The sequence below is a fragment of the Cnephaeus nilssonii genome, assembly GCF_951640355.1.
Source record: "Cnephaeus nilssonii genome assembly, chromosome: 11".
Classification (NCBI taxonomy): Eukaryota; Metazoa; Chordata; class Mammalia; order Chiroptera; family Vespertilionidae; genus Cnephaeus; species Cnephaeus nilssonii.
The window spans coordinates 10,672,517-10,700,436 of NC_137082.1; the positions used below are offsets into that span (position 1 = coordinate 10,672,517).

A 27,920-nucleotide genomic window follows, 5' to 3' on the forward strand; every position below is an offset into this window, starting at 1 on the left:
CAGGGAACTAAGAACTGTGAGCCCCTCCCTGAGAATGATCGAAATACAGTGGGCATTTTTATTTATTATTTTTATTTTTGTAAATTTAATAAGTCTTTATTGTTCAGATTATTACAATTGTTCCTCTTTTTTTTCCCCCATAGCTCCCCTCCTTCCAGTTCCCACCCCACCCTCTGCCCTTACCCCCCCCCCCACTGTCCTCATCCATAGGTGTACGATTTTTGTCCTGTCTCTTCCCGCACCCCCACACCCCTTTCCCCCTGAGAATTATCAGTCCATTCCCTTTCTATGCCCCTGATTCTATTATATTCACCAGTTTATTCTGTTCATCAGATTTTTAATTCACTTGATTTTTAGATTCACTTGTTGGTAGATATGTATTTGTTGTTCATAATTTTTATCTTTACTTTTTTCTTCTTCCTCTTCTTAAAGAATACATTTCAGCATTTCATATAATACTGGTTTGGCGGTGATGAACTCCTTTAGCTTTTTCTTATCTGTGAAGCTCTTTATCTGACCTTCAATTCTGAATGATAGCTTCGCTGGGTAGAGTAATCTTGGTTGTAGGTTCTTGCTATTCATCACTTTGAATATTTCTTGCCACTCCCGTCTGGCCTGCATAGTTTCTGTTGAGAAATCAGCTGACAATTGTATGGGTGCTCCCTTGTAGGTAATTAACTGTTTTTCTCTTTCTGCTTTTAATATTCTCTCTTTGTCTTTTGCTCTTGGCATTTTAATTATGATGTGCCTTGGTGTGGTCCTCTTTGGATTCCTTTTGTTTGGGGTTCTGTGCGCTTCCTGGACTTGTAAGTCTATTTCTTTCACCAGGTGGGGGATGTTTTCAGTCATTATTTCTTCAAATAGGTTTTCAGTATCTTGCTCTCTCTCTTCTTCTGGCACCCCCAAAATTCTGATGTTGGTACGCTTGAAGTTGTTCCAGAGGCTTCTTCCACTATCTTCAAATTTTTGGATTCTTTTTCCTTTTTGCTTTTCCAGTTGAGTGTTTTTTGCTTCCTTGTATTTCAAATCTTTGACTTGATTCTTTCATTCCTCTAGTCTGCTGTTGGGTCTCTATAATATTTTTTATTTTAGTCAGTGTATGTTTAATTTCTAGTTGGTCCTTTTTTATATCCTCGAAGGTCTCACTAAATTTATCGGCCTTTTCTAGGAAATTCTTGAAAAACCTTATAACCGTGGTTTTGAACTCTATATCCAGTTGTTTGTTTTCCTCCATTCCTTTCGTTTGTGATCTGTTTCTTTGTCTTCGCATTTTCGTTGCTTCCCTGATTTGGTAGCGTAGCTTTGTGTGGTAGGTGTCCTATAGGGTACAGTGGCTCAGCCTCCCCAGTTACCTGAGGTGGACACTCTTGGTGCACCCCTTTGTGGACTGTGTGCACAGCCTTGTTGTAGTTAAGTCTTGATTGTTGTTGGTATCACTTGGAGGAATTGACCTCAAGGCCAGTTGGCTGTGAGGATCAGCTGTGTCTATGACGGGAGAACTTCTGTTCTGGAGACACCCTTATGGGACAAGACTTGCAAAATTGCAAAAGTCTCGTGCTCAGCTGGGATGGGGCGGAATCTCAGGGCTGAGCAGACAGTCTTGGCTTTCCGTCAGCCCTGCCCTATGAGGCCCCTGGGTCTCAGTGTCCCTCGGTAATCACTACAAGCACCTCTGAGAGAAAGCCACCCTCGAGTTTCGCCTGCTGCCAGACAGTTCAATTTCTCCCCCAATGTATCTGGATTCCCAGATTCTCGCCTGGAACTGGGGTTCAGTGCAGTCGGGAGTTTCTGGTTCCCTCCAGCTAGAGAAAGCCAGCGGCACACTCAGCAGTCAGTCCTCTCTGCGCGCACTTGCGCGCACGCCTCCAGACCTCTGCCTTTCGCAGCTCCCCTGAGTTTCCGCCTGACAGTCCAGACTCCTCCTGTATGAACCTGGGTCCACAGGGTCTCGCCCGGAACTGGGGTTCAGTGCAGTCGGAACTGGGGTTCAGTGCAGTTGAGAGCTTCCTTCTCCCTCCCGCCAGAGAAATCCAGCCAGGCACTCAGCCACCCTTCCTCTCTGCGCGTGTGTCTCCGTACCTCAGCCTTTTTCAGCTCCTCTGATTCTCCGTGAGCTTTTCTCTTTCCTTCTAGTTGTAGAATTTCCACTCAGCCAGCTTTCCTGTGGTTCTGGATGATGTCCTTTTTGTCTTTTAGTTGTAGTTTTGAAATTGTTGTGCGAGGCAGCAGTTTAGGTGTTTACCTATGCCGCCATCTTGGTTTCTCCTGAGCCTCTTTTTTTCCCAGTGGGCATTTTTAAATAGGGCCTGATTTCTACTTATTAATTTTATTTTGGGTTACACACACACACACACACACACACACACACACCCCTTAACACAAATAGATGTATTTGTTCTCATTGTTATATTGTGGAGATTATTCTGTATCATTGTGTAAAAGGCTTCCTTGGGGTGCCCCATATGGTTGCCCAGGTTGTTTACTGCACAACTCCAGGGGGTGCCATTCATATTAAATGTCATACTGGCCCCTAGCATATCAATTCCTTTTTATAACAGCATTATATTCCATTATGTGCCATTAGAGACTTAACCAGTACTCTTTTGATGGGCCTTTAGATTGTTTCCAATCTTTTGCTATTTTAAAGAGTGCTACACTGCCCTAGCCCGTTTGGCTCAGTGCATAGAGTGTTGGCCTGAAGACCGAAGGGTCCTTGGTTCAATTCTGGTCAAGGGCACATACCTTGGTTGTAGGCTCCTCCCCAGCTAGAGCCCTGGTCAGGGCATGTGCAGGAAGCAATCAATTGAGGTGTTTCTCTCCCATCGACATTTCTCTCTTTCTTTCCTTCTCTCTTCCACTCTCTCTAAAAATCAATGAAAAAGATATCCTCAGGTGAGGATTAAAACAAACAAATAAACAAAGAACAACAAAAAGAGTGCTACCCTGAATAACCTAGTCCTTAGTTTTTCCCGCACATCTGCCAGGGTGTCCACAAAATAACCTGCTCACTCGTAGTGGAATTACAACATCTACGGGAGTGGACATTTGTAAATTTGAAAGGTAACTGCAAGATTGCCTGGGTGGCCCCCAGGCTCAGTCTTTTGTTTACATCAGTCCCACAGAGCAGAGCAAGGAAGCGTTCCTCCAGCGTCAGACCCAGCTCAGACCCCTGCTCTGCGGCTTGCTTGGTGGGTGACCTCACATGTTTGAGCCTCAGTTTCCTCTTTTGTAAAGGGCAGTTAGAAAATCCATAGAACTTTAAGAGAATGGAAAGGCAGACATGCAACAACTAATTGGGTAACTAATTATATCTTGCAATTATGATAAGCACAACAAAAAAGACATATTACTGGGAGGCCCTGCCTCATCTGGAAGCAAGGAAAGATTTTCTGGCGAAATTATATGTGAGCCACGGCTGCTTCAGTATAAGTAGGAATTAACGAGGACAAAGGCGAGGGAGGAGGTGGAGGGAGGGGGTTGTTCCTGCAAAACCATACACAGGAAAGAATGTGGAGAGGGGTAGGGTGTGTGATGTGGGGCGGAGCCAGATCATGCAGGGCGTTGGAGCCAATGAGAGCTGAGAGTGATTGATTGACAGCCGACTGCTGACCGAAGTTTATAAAAGGTCATTCAGGTTCAGGGTGGACAATGGTGGGTAAGGACTGGAGAGGATGCAAGGAAACTTCCGGAGAGAAATGGTGGTAGTTTGGACTCTACCACTTTCATGATGGGAAGAAGTGATGGAGGAGGAGAGAGTGGATTTGAGTGGGCTTAGGCAATAGAATTGACAGGACTCTGAGATGGGTCCAATATGGGGATGAGGCAGCAGGAAGTATCAAGAATTAGAATTTTTAATGCAGTTATTAACACGTGCTCATTAGATGGGTGTGTGTGCGCACGCGCGCACGTGCACATGTGTGTGAGGGATGGGCATGGGGTTGGGGTGGCAGGTATGTTCGGAGACTTTTGTATCTAAAAATACAGGCCGAATCTGGGACCCATGTGCATTTGCACAGATCCTCTGCCCCGTGCCATGTGGCCGTGGGGAGCTGCAGTAAAACACGCCCACGGGCTTTCTTTCAGAGTGAAATCTTTGAGGATGATACCAATTTCCTAATATTCCAAATTCAACAAAAAGAATGCTACTTAACATTGTTCAAGTTTGATTTTAGTAAGATTCAAAACAGTTTCTTTGACCCGTTGCCATTTTGAAAATCAATCCCACATTTTTGGATGTGGTGGCAGCCCCGTCCATCTGAGAGTGTTTAAAAGGCTCTGAGCAGAGCTGATAGAGAAATTGTTTTCAAGGAAGCGTCATTTACAAGAGTTCTCATTGCCGTGTAATGAGAAGGTTGAAATAGCCTCAATGTCCAACTGCAGGGGTCAATTTAACCTGTGGTCCATGGGATGGAAATGTCAAGACTGGGACCTGGGTGAGGTGCAGTGGGGATGGGGAGGTAGGACAGGGAGGAGGGGGCAAAATTTAAGGCAGCACTTAGTCTTAGGTGCCCACCTTGCATTTGCATGACCCTGAGAGCTAGTGCCTTCTTAAATCATGCACCAAGGGCACCTCCCTCACCTTCTGCTAGTCTGAGCCCTGGGAAATACTAGGCTGTCCTTTGAGATTGTCTCATAAAACAAGACTTAATGGCAAGAGGAAATGGTCCTACTATATTGTTAAGTGGAAACAATATGTAAAATAGAATCCCAAATATGTTTCTCCATATGCCTAGAAGGAAAATCTGGAAGGACGTCTACCAAAATACTTACTTTGAGTGAGTCTTTTCTTTATAATTTCCACATTTTTATATTGTCAATTTTTCCTATAATGAATGAACCTTTGTTAACTTTTATAATGAGACGAAGGAAAAGCAAGAATCAACAAACACTGATGCCCTTTTATCTGTGCTTCAGGATAAGAGGGGGCAGAGCTTGAAGCTGGGGGTGGGGTGGGTCTGACGAGCTGTCCCTGGGACACTGCGACACTGGGGGTCTGAGGTCGGAGACGTTCGCCTCCGGGATGCTCTTGCTGAGCTGGGGGCATGGACCGCAGCCCAGACTCGGGAGAGCTGGCTTTTTCTGAGCCGGGTCAGCTGTGACACAGGGGAAGCAAGCATCCCCTCACCCCTTGGTCCCACTGATGGCTTTCAAGCTGCAGGTCAGGAGCCAGGCACTTCACCCCTCAGAGCCTCAGCTCTCTCCCCCAGCTCTCTTCACCCCTTCCCCCTGAGCATTGCCGTGCAGATTAAATCACCTCATGATCTGCACCAGAAACACGACTTCCTGGAACCGTGTCAGCAGCCTGGGGAATTACCAGAAGCAGAGAACTTTCCCTCTCTTCTCGGCGGGGCAGGAAGTGGAGCTCTTGAGCTCCTGGTTGCAGCAGCTCCTGCTGCGGCTGGAAGGCGACCTGCTGGCCGCTCCTGCGAGAAGCCTGGAGAGAGCTCCTGGCACCAAGGTCTCCCTAAGACCGGGGCAGCAGGGCATTGGGGCCCTTGAGGGCAGGTCACGCCATCCCAAGACACGAAGTGGTGTTTGTAAGACCCACATCACCCATTCTTTGGAGAGACAAGTAATTAGCAAACCTGCGGAGGCCCTTTCACAATAAGCACACTGAGCTGTCAGTCTGGGCAGCTTCTAGCACGTTCTGGGGCCAGGGAGGTGGAGAGCGGAGGGAAGTGTGCTCTTCATGCAGGAGGGCAGGCCTCTCCACCGGCCCGTCCTTCGCCCAGCATCCAGGCCAGTGTTGGGCGCCCACAGTGCTGACGGGAGTCAGTGCCTGGGTTTCACACGCCTGAGGATGTTTCGGGTTTTTCACTCTGCGGGCCCTTCACGTTCACTCTTCGCCTTCCCATTCAGCTCTATAACCTCCCCTCCGTGTACTGATTTGCATCGTCCTCTGATGACCAGGAAAATTCTCATTCATGGGCACCTACTGGGTGTCATGCTTTGGGGACCTTCAAAAGTTGTCTTATTTAGGCTTCGAAAGGGCCTGAGGTGTGGGAAGTGATGTCCCTGTTTTATACGGGTAAATAGGAAGTCCGAGGGGTGGGGTCATTGCTGTGATTGAGAAGCAGAGCCAGGATGGAGATACACATACGTTCTTCTCTCTACTATCCCACACTCCTCGGTGTCCCCAGGGAGGGGCACTCACCAAGGTGAGGCGGTTCCACCCACTCACATTGTATCAGCTAGTCCAGCTCAACCAGGGACTGCTCCTGGCCCAGGAGGCCGGCTATCTATCTATCTATCTATCTATCTATCTATCTATCTATCTTCTATCTATCATCTATCTATCCATCTATCAATCATCTACCTATCTATCATCTACCTATCTATATCATCTATCTATCTATCTATCTATCTATCTATCTATCTATCTATCTATCTATCTATCTATCTATCTATCTATCTATCATCTATCTATCTCCTATCTATCATCTATCTATCTATCTATCTATCATCTATCTATCTATCATCTATCTATCTTCCATCATCTATCCACCTATCTATCATCTACCTATCTATCTATCAATCATCTACCTATCTATCATCTATCTATCTATATCATCTATCTATCTATCATCTATCTATCTCCTATCTATTGTCTGTCTATCTATCTATCTATCTATCTATCTATCTATCTATCTATCTATCTATCTATCTACCTACCTACCTACCTATCTATCATCTATCTATCATCTATCTATCTATCATCTATCTATCTATCTATCTATCTATCTATCTATCTATCTATCATCTATTTATCTATCTATCATCTATCTATCTATCTATCATCTATCTATCTATCATCTATCATCTATCTTTATTAAATTTATTGGAGTAACATTGGTTAATAGGATCAGATAGGTTTCAAGTGTAGATTTCTGTGATACAAGATTGTGTGCCCACCACCCATAGTCAAACCATCTTCCCTCACCATATTTTAGGCCCCCAGTTACTCCCACCCCCACCCCTTTCCCTGTGGGAACCACCATACTGTTATCTGTGTCTATGAGTTTCAGTTTTATATCTCACATATGAGTGAAATTATAGGGTTCTTCGCTTTTTCTGACTTCTTTCGCCTAGCATAATATTCGCAAATGGCAGCATTTCATCTTTTCTTGTGGCTGAGTAGTATTTCATTGTATGTATGTACCACATCTTCTTCATCCAGTCCTGTATCGCGGACACTTCCATGTCTTGACCACCGTGAATAATGCTGCAATGAACATAGGGGTGCATGTGTCTTTACAAATACATGTTTTCGGGAAGATACCCAGGAGAGGGATTGCTGGGTCATAGGGTAAGTGTGTTCTTCATTTTTGAAGAACCTCCAGACTGTTTTCCACGGCACTGTCCCAGCTGGCACCCCACCAGCAGTGAATGAGGTTCCTCTCTGAGAGGTGCTTCTTCAAGGAGGGGTTTCTCCCTCAAGCCGCAACCTTATTTACTTGTTTTGGTTGCTGACGGCTGAGGACCCGATCTACACTTTCTGACCCTCAGTCATAGCAGGGCCATAGAGCAGATGCGGGGATGTGGAGAGGGTGTGGGATAAGGTGGGGGACTTAGTGCCTGATGGCCCGGCGTTCACATCCTGGCTCTCCCTTCTGCTAACAGTATTGACTGGGACAAGTTGCCTGACCTTTGCAAGTCTCGGTTTCCCCCCTATAAAATGGGCCCGCCCTACCTAGAGTTGTTGGGATCCTGGTGTAACATTGAGTGCAGTGCCTGGCCTGAGGGAAGTGCACACTTAGCTGTTGCATTGTTGCTATGGTGATCATTCATTCAACATGCATATTGGTCACACTGCCAAAATAAACATGGTTCCTACTACCATGGACCTCATGCTCAGGAGGGAGAGAGAGATACTAAGCAAACAAACAACTAAGGAGAAAATTTCAGGTGGTAATGAAGCAACTATTCCAGCAGTGTGCTAGTGAATGCTTCATATCCAATTCTCGAGGACATAACAACGAGCCCAGTTTTTAGCATTTGCCCATTTTTGTGGTGTAAATATTCCCACCGTGGCTGATTTCAAGCTACCAAAGTGATATCTACTGGCTCTTAAAATTCCTAAAAATTTAACAATTGGCTCTTGCAAGGCTGAAAGCGCTGGCTCCGGCGCTGGATGTATGTAAATTAATATCCTGGAAAGACCTGAAGATCTGAGAATGAAATGTGCTGGTGGGAGAGTATCCAAGCAGAGAAGATGGCTGGGCAAAGGCCCGGAGGTGAGAAAGAGCTTGATGTGCTCAGGGAACAGAAGGATGGCTGGCGTCGGCAGGAACCTAACAGGATGGAGGGAGAAGAAGGCAGAGGCTGGGCTGTTGGGAGCCTCACAGACCACGGCACCACATTTCAATTTTATTCTAAGGCCACAGGAAGCCTTTGGAGGGTTGTAAGCTGGAGAGTACCTTAGTCTGATTTGCACTTGTAGAAGATCCCTGGGCTCATCTGTAAAAGACCAGCAAGAGGGCAGTTAGAGGGTAGTGATGGTCACTCCAGGGAGAGGCAATGGTGGCTTGGACTACATGTGCCAGCAGGGGAGGGGACAGAGGTAGCTGGATTCAGGTGGGGCCGTGGGGACGTGACAGATTTTGTCTGCAGGTGTTCCCTGGGTGTTTACCAGGAACACACTCCGCCTGCAATTTCTGCTCTTCTGTCATGGGAGCAGGAAGGAACCTTAGGGCACACAGTCTGTCTACCTACTTCTTTCCTCCCTACGCGAGGCTGTGTTTACCACTTCCTTCTAAATCCAGGAGGCAAGATGAGGAAATATATTTCTCTTGGCTCCACATGCAAAGCAAAAGCAAAATCTCTTCTCAACACTGCCCTTCTTCCTTTGATTTTTGTCACTGATAACAGCGCCCTGTTCTTCCATGTGCGTGGGGGAGAAAGATAAGAGGCTCTGCCCTGGGTTTCCGTCTTTGCCCCAGGGTGCCTCCTGGGTGTGGGTCAGACACCTATGTACATGCCGTGGGCGTCGGCCCAGCAGGTTACAACAAAGGCGGTCCTCTAGCTCTGCTCCACTCCCAGCCTGTGTCGTGGTACAGTTTTTAGAGGGGACGAGAGATGCCATCATTCTTGGCTGGCACCGTCCAATGGAACTTTTCTCGATGACGGAAATGCTCCCTATCTGAGCTGTCCACTACCGTGGCCACCGGCCACGTGTGGCGATGCACCAATTGACATGTGCGACGGAGATACCAAATTTTCACATTTGTTTAAGCTTTGTACAACGCTAGACCCTGGGTGATTATCCGTTGGACCTTTGCTTTTTGGCAGCTGACTGGAGATCCTGCTGAAATTTTGTAGAACGTTATGGAAGGGCGGGATCTTAGTGAGCGGTCACTTGTCATAGTTCCCCTCAATTTGCAGAGAGAGGCACAGAGGATGAAGTGATTTGCCCAGCGTGTCTCAGCTCGGGAGTGGAAGACAGGAACCCATCTTCATGTTAATTTTCACAAGTTTCCAGAAATGCATCCTTCCTATAACATTATGAATAAACTAGAGGCCCGGTGCACGAAATTCGTGCACTGGGGAGGGTGTCCCTCAGCCCAGCTTGCACCCTCTCTAATATGGGACCCCTCGGGGGATGTCCAACTGCAGGTTTAGGCCCGATCCCTGTGGAATCGGGCCTAAACCTGCAGTTGGACATCCCTCTCACACGGATCGCCCCAGGCACCCCCAGGGAGCGGCCACGCCCCCATGCCACGCACCCTGGGGTGCCGATCGCCCCAGGCACCCCTGGGGAGCGGCAGCACGGGCGCGGCCACGCCCCCCCGGGGTGCCGATCTCCCCAGGCAACCCCGGGGAGCAATGGCAGGGGCGTGGCCACGCCCCCCGGGGGTGCCGATCGCCCCAGGCACGCCCGGGGAGTGGCCACGCCCCCTTGCCATGCCCCCAGGGGGTGCCGATCGCCCCAGGCACCCCTGGGGAGCGGCCACGCCCCTATGCCACGCCCTCCGGGGTGCCGATCACCCCAGGCACCCCCAGGGAGCGGGCACGGGCGCGGCCACGCCCCCCCCCAGGGTGCCGATGGCCCCAGGCACCCCTGGGGAGCAGCGGCACGGGCGCGGCCACGCCCCCCCGGGGTGCCGATCGCCCAGGCACCCCCGGGGAGCGGCAGCAGGGGCGCGGCCACGCCCCCCGGGGTGCCGATCACCCCAGGTACCCCCAGGGAGCGGGCACGGGCACGGCCACGCCCCCCCCCGGGGTGCCGATCGCCCCAGGCACCCCCGGGGAGCAGCGGCACGGGCGCGGCCACTCCCCCCGGGGTGCCGATCGCCCCAGGCACCCCTGGGGAGCAGCGGCACGGGCGCGAACACGCCCCCCACGGGGTGCCCATCGCCCCAGGCACCCCCGGGGAGCGGCAGCAGGGGCGCGGCCACGCCCCCCGGGGTGACGATCACCCCAGGCACCCCCAGGGAGCGGGCATGGGCGCGGCCATGCCCCCCCGGTGTTCCGATCACCCCAGGCACCCCCGGGGAGCGGGCACGGGCGCGGCCACGCCCCCCCAGGGTGCCGATCACCCCAGGCACCCCGGGGGAGTGGCAGCAGGGGCGTGGCCACGCCCCCCGGGGTGCCGATCACCCCAGGCACCCCCGGGGAGCAGGCACGGGCGCGGCCACGCCCCCCCCGGGGTGCCCATCGCCCCAGGCACCCCCGGGGAGCGGCCACGCCCCCATGCCACGGCCCCCCCCGGGGTGCTGATCGCCCCAGGCACACCCGGGGAGCGGCCACGCCCCCATGCCACGCCCCCCCGGGGTGCCCATCGCCCCAGGCACCCCCGGGGAGCGGCCACGCCCCCATGCCACGCCCCCCGGGGTGCCGATCACCCCAGGCACCCCCGGGGAGCAGCTGCACGGGCGTGGCCACGCCCCCCCGGGTGCCTATCACCCCAGGCACCCCCGGGGAGCGGCAGCACGGGCGCGGCCACGCCCCCCCCGGGGTGCCGATCGCCCCAGGCACCCCCGGGGAGCGGCAGCAGGGGCGCGGCCATGCCCCCCCGGGGTGCCGATCACCCCAGGCACCCCCGGGGAGCGGGCACGGGCGCGGCCACGCCCCCCCGGGGTGCCGATCACCCTAGGCACCCCCGGGGAGCAGCTGCACGGGCGTGGTCACGCCCCCAGGGGTGCCTATCACCCCAGGCACCCCCAGGGAGCGGTCACGGGCGCGGCCACGCCCCCCGGTGTGCCGATCACCCCAGGCACCCCAGGGGAGCAGCGGCTCGGGCGCGGCCACTGGGCACCGCCATCTTGATTTTATCAACGGTCGACAGGCCACCCGGAGTCCCGCCCTCAGCCTCCGCTGGCCCAATCATGGGCATAGCGGAGGTGCGGTCAATTTGCATGTTTCTCTATTATAAGGTAAGATTTAAATTCCGCTGACCACCTTCTCAGTCTTGGCCTCCTCCTCCATCCTTAGAACTGATCATGGTTTGGTCACTTCGGAGTTCATCCTTCTATATATTTTCCTATTCCATTTATGTGTATATAAATGGGTGGGTTGAAAGCACTCAGCATTTTTAAAATAAGTTTTATCACACTATCCATTTTTTTCCTCTACAAATTGCTTTTCTCTTTCAACAGTATGTCTTAGATCTTTCTGGATCCGTCCAAAAATTGCTACCTTATATGTATTTTTAATTGCTGCAGTCTTTCATAGCCTGGTTGTGTCATATTGCTCATAAGCCTATTATATGACTAACTAGAGGCCCGGTGCATGGGGGGGAGGGGGGTGCCCCCTCAACCCAGCCTGGACCCTCTCCAATCTGGGACCCCTTGGGGGATGTCCGACTGCCGGTTTCGGCCTGATTCCTGGGATCGCGCCAAAACCGGCAGTCAGACATCCCTCTCACAATCCAGGACCACTGGCTTCTAACTGCTCACCTGCCTGCATGCCTGATCGCCCCTAACTGCCCCCCTGCCAGCCTGATCTCCCCCAACTGCCCCCCCTGCCAGTCTGGTCACCCCCAACTGCCCCCCCTGCTGGCCTGGTTGCCCCTTAGTGCCCCCCCTGCCAGCCTGGTTGCCCCCAACCTCCCCCCTTGCTGGCCTGGTCACCCAACTGCCCCACCTGCTGGCCTGGTTGCTCACAACTGCCCCCCCTGCTGGCCTGGTCGCCCCCAACTGCCCCCCCTGCTGGCCTGGTCACCCCCAACTGTCCCCCACCCCCCAGCCTGGTCACCCCCAATGGCCCCCCCCCCGCCAGACTGGTCGCCCCTCACTGCCCCCCCTGCTGGCCTGTTTGCCCCTAACTGCCCCCCCCCCCCGCTAGACTGGTCACCCCTAACTTCCCCCCCCGCCAGCCTGGTCGCCCCCAACTGCCCCCCCCCCCACTGGCCTAGTTGCCCCCAACTCCCCCACCCCCCCGCCGGCCTGGGTGCCCCTCACTGCCCCTCCTGCCAGCCTGGTCGCCCCATGCAGCCTGCTGGTCAGTTGTTTAGTTGTCTCTCGCTAACCCCCCTGCCGGCCTTGTCACCCCACGCAGCCTGCTGTTTGGTTGTTACTGTGAGGGCGTCGTGGCCAATTTGCATATTACCCTTTTATTAGTATAGGTTGTTTATTGCTCCTTATTTTTATAGTAAACATGTTTGTGCCTATCTCCTGCATGCACAATATTTCTTCTAGAAATATTGAGAAATGAAATTACTGGGTCATAGGGAATATGTATTTTTAATTTTAGTAGTTGTTACTCTAATACCCCTTAACATGGTTATACCAGTTTATATCCTATCAGCTGCATGACAGCGCCTGTGTCTCCATAGGCTGCAAAACACCTGATATGATCAAATATTTACTTGCGGGTCAACCTAACAGGTGAAAAATGGATCTCATGGTTGTTTAATTTGCATTTTCCTATTTATAAGTCAAATTAAACATCTTTTCTATGCTAATGGCTACTTGTTTTTCTGTGAATTGCCTGTTCAAATCTCTTGCTCATTTTTTCTGTTGGATAGTTTTATTAATTCATTCAGCAAATATATGCTAGGATGTAAACCATATGCCCAGCATTATTTTAGATGCTAGAGATTTTGTGGCAAGTTGCAAAAACAGACATTCCCGCCCTCAAAGAGGTGGTAGTCTAGGTGTGGGGGAAAGCTCTAAGTGAAAGGAATTGAGGAAATGTATCTTTTGTTAGATGGGACGAAGAGAAGCAGAAGGAGATAGGGAGAGACATTGGGGTGGGACTCGGCGTTAAATAGGACGCCTGAGTGTAGGCATTCTTTATATAATCTGTGTTCTAGTCCTTTGTCTGTCATATGTTGTAACTATTTTCTTCCAGTCTTTCATTTTCTTTTGTCTTAGATGATGGTACTTTTGCCTTGCTCATTCTTTTTATTTATTTATTACAAAATCAAACTTGTTGGTTGCAATTAGGCATTAAAAAGTGAAAGTTCACTTGTATGCATGCATATAGGCATAGCCAATGGACACAAGACACTGGAGGGGTGGGGTGAGGGCATGTGGTAGGGGGTGGGGGATGCCAGGGGAAGGTCAATGGGGATAAAAAGGAGACATATGTACTACTATTTGTAATACTTTAAACAATAAAAAAAAGTAAAAGTTCCTTCTTCCCAGACAACCATCGTCAAGAGCGCGGGCGTATCGCCTCTGATTACTTTCTATTCTCACTACCATGCAACACTCCCGCTCCCAGCCCCCGACTGCCACGTAAGCATACCTTTGGGCTGTTTCTTAATAAATGTCGTTTATTGACGCAGTCCCCTCTGGCTGGACTCAAGGTCGCTTCCAGGTCTCCATTCCTTGAGACAAGACAGCGATCCTGTGCTCTTTCTCTTGCCCAGGAGTTTCTCGGATCCTTCTGTTTGTTGGACCCCAGCCTCCACACCCTGCGTGTCCCTGGAGCTGCCATAATCTGATTTTGTGTTCTCTCCCCCAGCTCCACGGCTACATGGAAAACAAGCCCCTGGGGCTTCAGATCTTCATTGGGACGGCCGATGAGCGGATCCTTAAACCCCACGCCTTCTACCAGGTGCACCGGATCACGGGAAAAACTGTCACCACCACCAGCTACGAGAAGATCGTCGGCAACACCAAAGTCCTGGAGATCCCGCTGGAGCCAAAAAACAACATGAGGGCGACGTAAGGGCTGGGGCTGAGGGCGGTGGGTCGTTATGGGAATGAGTGGGGCCGAGTGGCAGGGTTTGGGAGAGGGGACTCCCTGGGGCTGATGGGAGCATCCGGGGATGGTGGTTCCCAGTCTGTGATGGACCCAGAGCGATTACTGTTTTAAAGTTTCTATTTTAAAAGTCCTTTACCTAGATATTGTTCATGGGTGTTACGCATCTTTCGGGTATGTTGGTTGGGATGAGACTAAATTCATTTACATTAAAAATTTTATTAGACCTAAAGAAAATTATTAAGTAATGATAGGTCAAAACTCACCAAGTGATTTTCATGTGGCTAAAATTTGGGAATCATTGCACCCATGTATTGGAGTTGAAAAAACTTTTTATTAGAAATAAATCTCAAACATACTGGAAAACTTCAAGAAACTAAGAACTCCTCTCCAGTATACTGTTCACTCAGATTTGCCAATTGTTAACCTTTTCCGCATTTGCTTGATCACTCTCCATTTTTTTCCTGAAGTTAGTTGCAGAAATCATGCCTTTTGACTTTTTAAATACGTCCGCGTCCACATCCTAAGAACAAGAATGCATTCTTCCATGGCCACAGTGCATTTATCAAATCCAAGGTGTTAATGCTGATACACCCCTGTTGTCTCTTGGATAGTCCAGAAGCAATTTTCGCCAGTTGCGTGTCTGAGTTTTTCAGATACTTTTGAGAGTCGAAAAGTTGGCATGAAAAATCTCACTAGAGAAGTCATTTCCCCTGGGGAGCCTCTCTAATTACTTTATAAGTGTTTTACTCCCTTCTCTGTGTAAATCCCTGGCTGAAATATTTATCAGTGCGTTGCCGTTCCTTCCCGTGTCTGGCTGTAGAATTACTTGGCTTACCTGGCGAAGGTGGCTTTGTGGGTGATCTTCCCTGCTTGCTAAGGTGGTTGGCTGTAAACGGGGTTTTCATCCTCTGGCAGCATCGACTGCGCGGGCATCCTGAAGCTGAGAAACGCTGACATTGAGCTGCGCAAAGGCGAGACGGACATCGGCAGGAAGAACACGCGGGTGAGGCTGGTGTTCCGGGTGCACATTCCTGAGGCCAGCGGGAGGATCGTCTCCCTGCAGACGGCGTCGAACCCCATCGAGTGCTGTAAGTTGGGCTCTGGGCCGGGTTGGTTTCTGGAGTAGACTGTATGTGACACCTCCTCATCACCGCTCCCCCCTACAAGGCACCCTGGGCCTGGTACCCGGCAAAAATCACAGGACCCCCCAGGTTCAAGAGTGGCCCCAGATGACCAGAGGGGCCGGAGCCAGAGCACATTTAAGGGCTTCTCTCTGCTTCTGTTTATTTGTGGAGGGTTTTGCGGCCTCACAGGAAATTAAAAAATAATACGGCTACTGAGTAGCCCACAGCTTTGTTTAGAAGATTGGAGATGTACAAATGTTCTGGTTTTTAAAACGGTTAGATGGAGTTGGAGTGAGTTCACCGTACATTGTGTCCTCTTCTTCTTTTCCTCTTTTTCTTTCACTAAGAATAACGATGATATGACAGGGCTCTTGCCTGTTGGGCTTGTTGAATACGCACAGCAATCCTTGGTGATGGCTGGTGTCACATGCACATTTCACAGAAGAGGAGGGAGAGAGATGAGGGGTAGGGTAACACAACCCAAACGTGGCAGGGTGGCGATTGAACGAGAGCTTTGGAACCCAGGAGCCATGCTCCCCCATCACCCTCAACCCATCCCTGTGTGTTTACTGAGAATCCACTTGACGTCCGGTGTGGTGCCGGGGACCTGCAAATGAGCAAGATGTTTTCTCTGTCCTCCACGAGCTGACATTCTGGTGGGTGTCAAGGTGCCCGAGCAAAGATGCAGGAGGTTGTCAGGATCCAGTACGCAGCGGCCACGCTCTGCCGTGTGGAAGGGCTCCGGGCAGAACCCTGGCTCGTTTCTACCAGGCTTTGAAAGAGGCAGCTACGTGGAGCTCACTCTTGGGCACTTTCTGCAAGTTTTGTTGTTGGTTATGCAATTAGACGGGACAAAGCTTATTGTTTGTTCAGTTTTTGAGAGTTTAGAAATCATTTTAAAAAGCATAAAGAAGAAACAAAGTAACCTTTTTATTTTCAGAAACAAAGGCCATTTATATTATTTTTTTAGCCTCTTCTCAGAATATTTTTTATGTTGTGATAATCATGTTCTGTATTCAATTACATTTCAGGACTTTTTCTTTTTCTTGGGCATTTTACCATATTGAGGGGTCAAAAAATCGGTTTTCTACAGAAGCCAGGGAAGTGATGGACATGAGTCAAGTGGGTTGGGTGGGCAACAACCGGGAGTGGTGGAGACCAGGGACCAGAATGGCACTTCCCATCTAAATAGACTGTTGTTACTCAACTCCGGCCAGAATGTCCATGTGGGAATGTGACTCGGTGTGGCCACGTCGTCTGACTTTTTAAGATAAACCGAAGTCTCCTGATTTTTAAAGAGCAGCACCAAATTCAAGATACTTTATAGATCAGATAAAACCTGCGCAGGGCTTTGATTAATCATAGGTAGTCTTAATCAGATACTAATGAATAAAGGGCAAGCATGACAATTTTATGCAGAAAGGGCTGAGGAAGACTAGCCCTTAGGAGCAGAAGCCAGCAAGGAGAGAGGCTGGACCCTCTGCGGGAGAGAAGCCAGTCCTTGGTCTTGGTTGGTCTTTGGAAGGAGAGGAAAGTGCCCCCGCCAGCCTGGGGGGTCAAGATGAGAAACGGGCCAAATATGGTGGTGAGTCTGTGTTCTGATGCTGCAGGAGGCCACAAGGGAAGACAAGTGTTGAAAAACATATCTCAGAAACATTGGAATTCCCCTTCTTTACCCAGCAGCCCCAACCCCTGCCCTCCGAGTCTAGTCATGGTGGCTGCCCCACCACAGCCTCGGTTTTGCACATCTGAAGATGTTTTGGGAAGGAAACTGAGGCTCTTCCCTTGTGAGTTGGGGGGTTTTGAGAAGATAAGGACGCCCCTTTCTGGCAAGTGACTCACTGCCCTGGATGGGGCTGTGGTTGGTAGCAAGGTGGGAAGCCCGAGGCCTCAGGAAGGGCCACACACAGGGTCCCTCAAGTCAACGTATCTTCTGTGGATCTGAGACTTTCCCGATCATCACCCAACCACAAGCACCTCCCTCGAGATCTTCCGGGCATGGTAAAGTTGTTTGCACCTTGAATGCCGGCTGTTTTTCTTTTCTTTTAAGAAAGCATTTGGCTGATTCAACTACCTTGCTTTGAGAGATAAGGAAACAGACTTTCTTGGTAAAGCGATTCAACTCATTTTTATTGATAGGGAGCAAATCCAGAGTCTCCAGCTTCCTCGTCTATGAAATACCTTCTTCTTTTGGTTTCTATGACACCACTCTTTCTTGCAATGCCAAATTGAGCTACCAATTGGCCACTATCCCTCTCACCCAGAATATTTCGCTATTTGTATTTCCTTCTTTGTTCTAAAATCCTAGACCAGTCCCTGGTAGTTTTATAAATATGTATTGACTAATTGACTTACCGTGTGAACGAACCTTCAGGAGATATTCCATAAGTATTTATTGACAATTAGTTCATCACATGCATTGGCACAGTGTGTGTGTGCAAGAACTATTTATTGACTGATTGACTTTGTGTGTAGCCCTTGGGGAGGGTGCGTGGGTAAGGAAAACACTCAGCGGGCTGGGACCTATTTGCAAGGCTAACTTATTTACTTCGGAGGTGCCTTTTATATAACATCAGAGGGATCAAGGGTAAGTTCTCAGATTCTGGTAGAAAAAAACTTGAACAAACTACTGGCGGCCACTGCCTGGAAGGTGGACCTATTTGCCAGATGTGCCAAGTCCTTATACTAGTATGCGCCTACAGGCCAGCGTGCCAGAGGTCAAGTCTCAGCTTTGCATAGATGGGCGCCTCATATGTCTAGTCTTCTGTTTCCACATCCTCCGTGTTGCCAAGGCGATACTTTTAGTTCCTCCCTTGTTCTCAGAAGAGTATTTTGAACCTGCTCCAGTCTTCTTAGCTCTGGACGCCGCCTTCACCCGTTCCCACTCCAGGCAGATAGCCGTGCCTCCCACGGCTCCAAGAACATGGGAGAGGTCAGAGGGGCACACCCTCACCTTCCCCAGCAACAAGCCTCCCCACAGATGGAAGCCGTGGGCCGGTCCTCCTCCTCGCACGGGGCTCCTCAGTGTCCTCAGCTCCAGCTCCAAGTTCCCTGTGGGGGTTGAGCCCTTGCTTCCCTCTTGTCACATAACCAATTGCCACCCCTTGGGAGGCTGACAACAACAAAAATGTATTCTGTCACAGATCTGGAGGCGGGAAGCCCAAGGTCAAGGTGTGGGCAGGGTGGTTCCTCCTGGCGGCTCTGAGGGGGAATTTGCGCCAGGCCTCGCTCCCAGCTCCCGGAGGCCTCGCTCCCAGCTCCCGGAGGTGGCCGGCAGCTGCATCACTTGATCACCTCCGTTCACAGGGCCCTCTTCTCAGTGTCCTTTTCTGTCTCTCCCAAGGACACTCGCATTGGATTTAGGGCCCACCTTAACCTTTTGCACTCGGATGTCGAGTGTGACTCGACACGGTTAGCATTAGAATAAAGGAATCGAGAAAAAAGCAAGCGAGTGCAAAGGGTTAATCCTGATGGCTTCATGTCCATCCTCTCCTTATTCACATCTCCAAAGGCCCTCTTCACAGCAGGCCACATCCTGAGGGTCTGGGCGGACAGGAAGTTTTGGTGGGGGCTCTTCACCCACAACACCTCCTCGGCAACATTTCTTGACTTCACTTTCCTCTCTGGTCCGCAGTTCCCCAAGCCACTGGCATCCTTCTGTGACGTGCAGGCTTTCAGCGACTCTGTCACCTCCACCCAGAACACTGGCTCTCTCACTTGGAAGCAGCTGGGGAGTTTTGAAAAAAATACACGATGCCCAAACTCTACTGCAGGGCCGCCGAGTCGGTTGGTCTGCACGGAGACTTTCAGAGGGACCCCAGGGATTTTGGGGTGTGGCAAAGTTTAAGACCCACTGACCTTGTTGCCCCTCCCCCGCCTCTCTGCCCCACACCTCCTTCCATCAATTGATTAACTCCTTCTTATCTGAGGTCCCTGGATGGATGGCCCCTTGAGGAGGAAGCTTGCTGCTTGCTCTGGGCTCACAGGGTAGGGCCCAGCAGGTGTTAGCCAGGGCCTGGCACATAGCAGCCGTCTCTAGAATGTTGGTTAAAAAAAAAATTAAAAAAATGAAAGCATGAAAACAAGCATCTCCGGGCTGCCCGGCAGGAGAGAAAGGCAGCGATGAGCCGTAACAGAGACGACCATAGTGCAGATCCTTCCGTGAGAAACTCCCCGAGGGTCCTCTGCCAAGGGGTCTCTGTGTTCATCGCATTTCAGAAAACACCCAAAGCGATTTCCCACCAAGCCCTGCCCAGCACGTGAATCCACTCTCCGCATTTTGCAGGAATTGGGGGGCAGGCCTGGGGCGTGGACTAGAAAATGGATTTCTCCCTTGGTCTTTTCGAGCTAGCCACATAAGTACATTTCGCTGTGGGATAATTAAGGGACAATAAATTGCACAGGTTGTAAGGCTTCAGTTCAGTGGTTTTAGACAAATGTGTGTCCCTGTGTAAACACCACTCAAAGCAAGACAGAGAGCATGTCCCTACCCTTGAACGTTCCCTGGTACCCGCGGTCATTGCCACCCCCTAGCCCCCGCCCCTCCAGGCCCCCGTGGCTCTGATTCCCATCAGCATAGATCAGCTCTCCCTGTTCTAGAACTTCATATAATGGGATGATGCAGTGTGCGCTTTCTGTGTGCGGCTGTGTGTGCTCAGCCCGACGCCTTTGTGATCGTCGCCGTGACTGCGTGAACAGTGCTGGATTGTATGAATGTAACAACTGTTTACTTACCGTTGATAGACATTTGGGTTGTTTCTGGGGTTTGAGTACGACCGATAAGGCTGCTATGAGCAGTCTGGTTCAAGGACTTTTGTGGACACATGGTTTCATTTCCCTGGGGAAAGTGTATGCTTCAATTTTTGTATTTTCACTCTGTACCAGTGTGTGAGAGTTCCACGTCCTCACTAATATTTGATTTTGATAGTATTTTCAATTGCAGCCGTTCTAGTGAGTGTAAAATGGCATCTCCTTGTGCATAAGGCATAATTTGCATAATTTGAATTTCCCTAATGACTAATGATTCTGAGGCCCAATCTGTGCACTTGTTGGCTGCCTATATGTCTTCTTTGGAAAGGTGACTGTCAAGAGCTTTTGCCCATTTTCTGTTTTTTTTGTTTTGTTTTGTTTGTTTTTTCGTATTTTGGATAGAGTCCTTTGTCAGATCTATGTATTATGGACATTTCCCCCAGTCTGTGGCTTGTCTATTACTTTTCTTAATTGTGTCTCATTAGGAGCATCAATATTTTATTTTGATGGAGTCTGATATGCCATTTTCTTTTCTTTTGGGTTTAGTGCTTTTTGTGTACCCCCAGGAAATCTCTGCCTCTCTAAAGGTAGCAAAGGTATTCTCTGTTTTCTTCTAGAAGCTTTTTGATTCTGGCATTTAGGTTTAGGGGTATGATTTGACTCAGATAAATTTTTGCAGATGGTGTGAGGTAGGGGCGAGGTCCATTGTTTAGGGTGGTGGTTGGTAGTGTGAGCCTGGGTTCAAATCCTGCCTCTGCCACTTACTGGCTGTTTAGTCCTGGGGAAGTTGCTGAACACTCTGGGCCTCAGTTTCCTCGTCTATGAAATGGGAATAGTAAAAGTACCTATGTCATCCCAACAGAATAACCTCACCTCTCTTGTGGCGTGTCTCAGACTTTCCTGCTTGCAGCCCTCCCGTAGCTTTGCAAAGCAGACTTGACACATCTCTGGCTGCCCCTTTGTCACTGTTGAGAGCCCAGGGCAGGCAGCAGGAGGCAGGTGTGGGAGTTTAACAAACGCCGATTGTTTCAGGTAAGCTGGCAGCTCGCAGCACGCCCTGCTGCTAAGAAGGAATCCAGATGGTTATCTGGCCTGTGCAGTGGGTCGGCTGCAGGCGATTGCAGGGGAGTTGGGTTTGGGGCCAGGAGCCCAGGATTGGGGTGGCTTTTCTGCCGATTGGTGTGGTTACCTGGCCATATGGTTATGGCCCTCTCCTGAGCTAGCTGTGCGGGGGCAGGGAGGGCAGAACCACCCTTTATGGAAGAGCTTGGGTGTGCCTTGCTGTTTCATGTTAACGTGTTTCATCCTCACCATAGTCTCAGAAGACTCACCCGTTCATTCAGAAATATGAATTGGGCACCGACTTGTGCCGGTGAGTGTTTAGGGTACAAAATGCTGCCTTCTTGGAGTACACATTCCAACAGGTGGAGCTTCAGAAGGGTTCCAGTGGTCGGCAAACTGAGGCTCGCGAGCCACATGCGGCTCTTAGGCCCCTTGAGTTTTTAGCAAAGGCCAGCTTAGGAGTACCCTAATTAAGTTAATAACAATGTACCTACCTATAAAGTTTAAGTTTAAAAAATTTGGCTCTCAAAAGAAATTTCAATCGTTGTGCTGTTGATATTTGGCTCTGTTGACTAATGAGTTTGCCGACCACTGGGTTAGGCAATTTGCTACGGTCACTCACCTGGCCAAGGACGGGGCAGAGAGCTCCAGGTCTCTGTTCAGACTCCTGGGTTCCCAGTCAGATGGGGGTTTGTGGGGCCCTCAGGAAGGCTGTTATGTGGAGATTGGTGGGCTATTCTGAAGGGGCTACCTATTAGCACGTTGGAACGGGATAGTGATTCTCTGATCAGGAGAGAGAAGCAAGAGCTTCTGCTCAGGACCTGTGCTGTGTGGCTCGGAGGAGATGGCCGGCCAGGCTAGCCAGAGGTGTTACTGCTCCACTTTCCTCCCTCCCTCCCTCCCTCCCTCCCTCCCTCCCTCCCTCCCTCCCTCCCTCCCTCCCTTCCTTCCTTCCTTCCTTCCTTCCTTCCTTCCTTCCTTCCTTCCTTCCTTTATTTCAGAGAGTGGGAGAGAGAGGGAAAGACAGAGAGAAGCATCAATGTGAGAGAAACACATCGATTGGTTGCCTCCTGCATAAGCCCGGACCAAGGCCTGGGCTGGGGAAGGACCCTGCAACCAAGGTGTGTGCCCTTGACTGGAATCAAACCTGGGACCCTTTGGTCCGCAGGCCGATGCTCTATCCACTCAGCCAAACCAGCTAGGGCTTACTGCTCCACTTTCCATGAGGAAGCTGAGGTCCCACACAGTCCAGAGCTATCAGGTGGTCTCGTGCACTGTGCACCCCATTTACGCACCCCGCACCCCACTCCCACGGTTCACCCTCACAGAGGTAAACCCCGCACTCAGCGAGAATTGGCTTCCTCGGTCCCAACCTCCCACTTACAGGGAAGACCCAGGAATGGCCAGGGCGGGGGCCTCAAGGCCTCGGGGGCTGGTCTGCTGGCCCGGCTCACGGCCCCTCCCCGGCGAGGCCTGAGTCAGCACCGTATCCTGGGCCAGGCCAGGCCCAGCAGGGCCAGGCTCACAGCCAAGGACAGGGGCCTGATGAGGAGACAAGACAGGTTTACAGCAGCTGAGCGCCTTGGCCAGGCGTGGTGAGTGCTGAGCCAGCGGGAGACGACGGAGGACCCTTCTCGCCTGGCTGGGCCAGCCGGCCGCTTTCCCACTGGGTCCTTGTCCATTTTACTCAAAAGGGGCCCCTTGAGGTGGTGGAATCCCACCGTCTGGGTCCAGATCCCGCCTGTCGGCCTGGCTTGGCTGTGAGGTCTCAGACATATCCCTTTTCCTCTGGGAAACTCCGCTCCGAAATGGGAATAATCCGTGCTTTGTGACCTTCTGAAGTCTAGCAATAAAAATAAACATAACAGTCACTGAGCCCTGACAAGGTGCCACATGCTTCCTATGCATTAGCTCATTTAATCTGCAAACGGCCCTCTGAGGTGGGACCATGACTTTTCCCATTTTATAGATGGAAAAAAACAACAAAAAAACAGGCACAGAGTAAGTGACTTGCCCAAGGTCCCAAAGCTAGGATGTCATCGAGCTGGGCTTTGAACTTGGCCAGTTACACGGGCAGCATCCATGCCTTTACCCACCCCCCTAAGTTGCCCACCCCTCCCCCGTGCATGTTTTATAACATAACCAACAGCATATATGTGAGGTGCCTGGGCGCTGAGGCCTGTCGACGGCGGCTGTCATTATTTGCCGTTATTCGCAGAACCCACCCACTCTGCATAGACGAGTTTTCCCGACCAGCCTCTCCCGTCTCTCCTGAGGTCCTTGTGTAGATTGTAATTCTTGGCCGCGCACCCCTGTGACTGAGCGGACTGCAGACAGGCAGCGACGTCCCCGTTCCAGGCCACCCCGGCCAGCCCGGAGGACCCCGCGCCGTGTCACTCTCCCTCGGGGAGCCTGGCCGCTGCGGCTCTGCTCCCCGTCAGCCACCGTTGCCAGTGAAAGTAAACACCCAAACTGGTTAAACCAACAGCGCCCTGTTGATTCAGAGCTCATAAAACACAGGAACCCCAGGCCGCTTTATGACGTGCCAGAATCCGGGGGCAGGAGGGAAGCCTGGGGAAGTCTCCTGGCGAGGGCCACCTCCAAGCTCCAGCTGCCACGGGTGAGCCCGGGCCCGCAGGACGCCTTTACAGGGGCGGCCCCTGATTGGGTGGGAACGTGGCAGGGGGTGTGGGCTGGATGGACTGGAATCTCTTGATGGTTGAAAAGCCGCGTGGGTGTTGGTGGGGGCTGCTGGGGGTGGCAGTGCAGGCCCGGGAGGCCCAGTGGCTTCCTGAGAGCCCTCCCACAGGCCCTGGATGGTGTCACCCCAATTAGCAGCCATAGGTGTTAGAGGTTGCATCAGAGAGAGAGAGAGGGAAGTGGACCCCGGGAGGGTAATTTTGGTTGCTGTTTGCTGCCGCTCGGTTCCTCTTTCGGAGGCTAATTGGGTTCGTTTGCTCTGCCTCTGGGCTCTCTCAGGATGCCAGGCCTCCCCTGGAGGAGGTCCCCTTGTCCTCAGGTGGCCTTTTAAGTGAGGAACTTGGCTCTCAAGCAAATGTGGGTAACAAGTCACCTGGAAAGATTGTTAAAATGCAAATGCAAATGTCCAGCCTCGTCTAGGAGATGCGAGAGCCGTGGGTCAGGGAGTGGCCCGCTGTCCGCGTGTTCCTTAAGCGCCTCCCCAGCCAGGCGATTCTGCTGCCGGTGGCCTGGGAACCTCACTTTGAGAAATGCTAACAGTCGGGGCCATGAAACTGGGTTATGGTTTGGGATCCACCAAGACCAGTGGTAACGAGCGCAGTCATATGTGTGAACGCGTGGATGTGGTCAGCACCTGTTTGGTGAAATACACAGCATGAGACAACAACACCTAGCCAGAGCCAACCACATAGAAACTGCCCAAGAAACCATGGCGTTTGGTCTGGTTGAACTTGTTGGCCCAGAGTTAATGAACAAAACACACTTTCTGTGACGTCTCCCTTTTAATCCTGACCACAACCTGTGGGATGGGTCTGTTAACCATCCCCTTTTTCAGATGGGAACACTGAGGGTGAGAGTTGGGAAGGACCCATCCAAGGATCGCATCGTGGGGGACGTGAGGGGGACTGAGATGTGTCCAACACAACAGCCTCCGCCCTGGTGGGAGCTGCCCCTCGATGAGGCGCGTTCTGAGCATCTCTTTTCTGTCTGTGAAATGGCACTAATCGCGGTTTCCTTGGTTAAAGGTTTAAAAAGATCCCAAGTGGGCAAACGTTTTGAAAAGGAGCAAGAAAGAGGCATTTTGAGAGTTAATGAGAGTAAAGACTGATTTCTTGAGTGGTAACTGTGTTTTTGGTCTTACATTACCTATGTGTATTTTTAATTGTAGTAAAACACACATAACACAAAAGTTACCATTTTAACCATTTTAAAACGGGAGTTCAGTGGCATTGAGTACATTCACAGCATTGCACAGCTGCCACCATGATCTGGTTCCACAACTTTTTTACGACCCCAAAAAGAAACCCCGTACCCATTAGCAGACACTCCCCAGCCCCGGCACCCACCAGTCTGCTTTCTGTCCCTATGGCTTTGCCTCTTCGGAACATTTCATATAAATGGGATCATATAGTATGTGTCCTTTTGTGTCTGGCTCCTGCAATTCAGCATAATGTTTTCAAGGTTCATCCATGCTGCAGCCTGAATCAGTACTTCATTCCTTTTTATGGCTGAGTAATATTTGTGTACAATAGACCACATTTTGTTTATCCATTCATCCATTGATGGATGTTTGGGTTATTGGTATTAAATATTTTACCAATTACATACTAATCACGTCCACATGTTTATACTGCTTGTAGGAGGACCCAAGAGGACTGGCACTGGCAGGATTTTATTTATCATTATCATTTTCTCTATGATATCTTTATTTATTTTTAATATATTTTTATTGATTTCAGAGAGGAAGGGAGAGGGAGAGAGAGATGGAAACATCAATGACGAGAGAGAATCATTGATTGGCTGCCTCCTGCATGTACCCACCCTGGGGATCGAGCCCGCAACCCGGTCATGTACCCTACCCGGGAATCGAACTGTGACCTTCTGGTTCATAGGTTGACACTCAACCACTGAGCCATGCCGGTTGGGCTATGATATCTTTATTTTATCCTCATTCTCAAAAATATATTGTCTGGGTCCACAATGGATATTTTCTCTAAGTACATTGAAAATACTATGCCTTCCAGTATTATAATGTTTTCTTTTTTATTATAGTTGTCATACAATATTATATTAGTTTCAGGTACAATTTGATTCAGCCTTTATATTCCTTACAATGTGATCACAATAAGTCTAGTAACATCTGTCACCATGCAAAGTTGTTATAGTAATACCAGTGGCCCAGTGCACGAAATTCGTGCACTCAGAGGGGGGGTCCCCCAGCCTGGCCTGTGCCCTGTCACAGTGCGGGAGCCCTGCGAACCATTGCCCCAAAGAGGTAGGCCTCCTCAAGCCTCACGTCCCTGGGCCCGGCGCTGCAAGCTTCACATCCCCAGGGCTGGCGCAGTGAGCCTCACGTCCCCGGGTCCAGCACCAGGGGTGGGGACGTGAGCCTCACGCAAGTCCCCGACGCTGCAAGTCCCCACCCATCCACTTCTGCTGTGCACGCAGCCTCCTGCTGATCGCTTGTTACGCGTGAGGGCGTCACGACCATTTGCATTAGCTCTTTATTATATAGATTGCCTCTTTTCTCTGTGCTGTACATTACATCCTGTGACTGTTTCTTCCCCCTGTGACTTTTTTATTTTATAACGGGAGGTTTGAACCTCTTATTCCCCTTCACTTTTACCCCTTGTCCCCACCCCCCTTCACCTCCCCTCTGGCAGCCTGTTAGGATTTCACAGAGGAGGCATCCGTGACTAAGAGAGGTGAAGGGACGGGCCCTGGGTCACAGGGCAGCGAGTTGGCAGAGGCAGGACTGGAAACCATGCCTTTCGGACCCCAGACTCAAGCAGCAGTAACCAGGAATTCTCCCGTGGCTGCTCGGGCCCTGCCTTATCCTGCGGGGACGGCGCCTCAGGTCAAACCTGGGGGCCCACAGGAACATGAAGGATTGTTTTTTTAAAAATTATGCTGGGGTCCTCCCCTCAGACCCTTGAAGTCAGAATCTCTAGAACAACGGTTTTTAACCAGGGACGATTTTGGCTGCCTTCTCCCCAGGGACATCCAGCCCTGCTCAGAGGCCATTTCGGCTGTCCACAGGAAGGGGTGCTGCTGGCACCTAGTGGGTGGAGGCCAGGGATGCTGCTCAACAGCCTACGATGCACAGGTGGGCCCCCACCCGCAGCATGATCCAGCCAATGTCCGTGCCCAGGCTGAGAACCGGCTCTAGAATCGGGCCTGGGTGTGTCGGCATTGTTAAAGCTCCCCAGCTGACCCTAAGGTGCAGCAGAGCCGTGCGGTGCTTCTCGAACTCGATGGAACCCGAGCACCATCTGGGTGCCTGGTTAAGCTGCAGATTTGGGTTTAATAGGCCCGAGGTGGGGCCCGAGTTCAGCATTTCTAACAGGCACCCTGAGGTGCTGGCACTGCCGGCCGCACTTGGAGTGGCTAGCCTGCAGTACCAGTAAAAGCTACATTTTCCTGAAAAAAGATAGTTGTCCTTCAGGTAAGGAGAAGGGATGGGAAGGGCAAATTTGGCAAAGAGAGAATCAGTTGGTTGCCTGAAACCGAGACTTTGAGGGGAGCAGCAGCGAGGTTGCTTTAGGAAACAGACTCGTCGTGTTCACAGCGATGCACTGTGATTCACAGAGCAGCTGGCCGGCCAGCCTCCCGCCCCGCTCAGACCTCATGGTCACGGCCAGTCCCCGGCCTGGCTGGCTGAGAGGCCCTGGCCAGCTTGTCCAGTAGCCATGACTCAGGCTTTCCACCTGCAAAACGGGGCAGATGGCTCTTACCACCTCCCCACCCATCCCTGGGGCCACAGCTCCCAGCCGCGCCCCCCACCCCAGACTCATCAAAGGCAGAACTTAAAAGCTGGGACCATTTTTTTCCAGGCGATGTGGCTGCTGGTTTTTTCACTGCTAATAAACCTCCATTTGTAGCCGCTCAATTAGGAAGTCATACAAAACGCGTATATTGAAAGAAGGGATTAATAACCCAGCCCATGTGGGAGACATTAGCTTCTGTGGACAGGCCTTTTGGATATACTAGTTGACTCCGAACTGGCAGCCCCTGGAGCAGTGCTGGCCGGCCAGTTCCTGGGAGCAGAGAGCCTGGGCCCAGCGTGATGGGGAGGCCATCAGGGGATCACTGTGAGCCGTCGGGTTGCACTCTGAGAGAGAAGTGTCTGGGAGC

The 27,920-nt window shown here is 51.0% G+C and overlaps 1 protein-coding gene across 6 annotated transcripts in view; it reads left to right on the top strand.

The window, feature by feature from the left end:
* The window catches only part of NFATC2 (nuclear factor of activated T cells 2), a 157,828-nt gene that overhangs the window by 67,310 nt on the left and 62,598 nt on the right, over positions 1-27,920 (top strand). For all 6 annotated transcript variants that reach the window (XM_079783354.1, XM_079783353.1, XM_079783355.1 and 3 more), the window contains exons 4-5: positions 13,909-14,111; positions 15,067-15,239. In XM_079783354.1, coding sequence (XP_079639480.1) covers positions 13,909-14,111; positions 15,067-15,239 — 376 coding nt within the window. The remainder of the gene's footprint in view (positions 1-13,908; positions 14,112-15,066; positions 15,240-27,920) is intronic.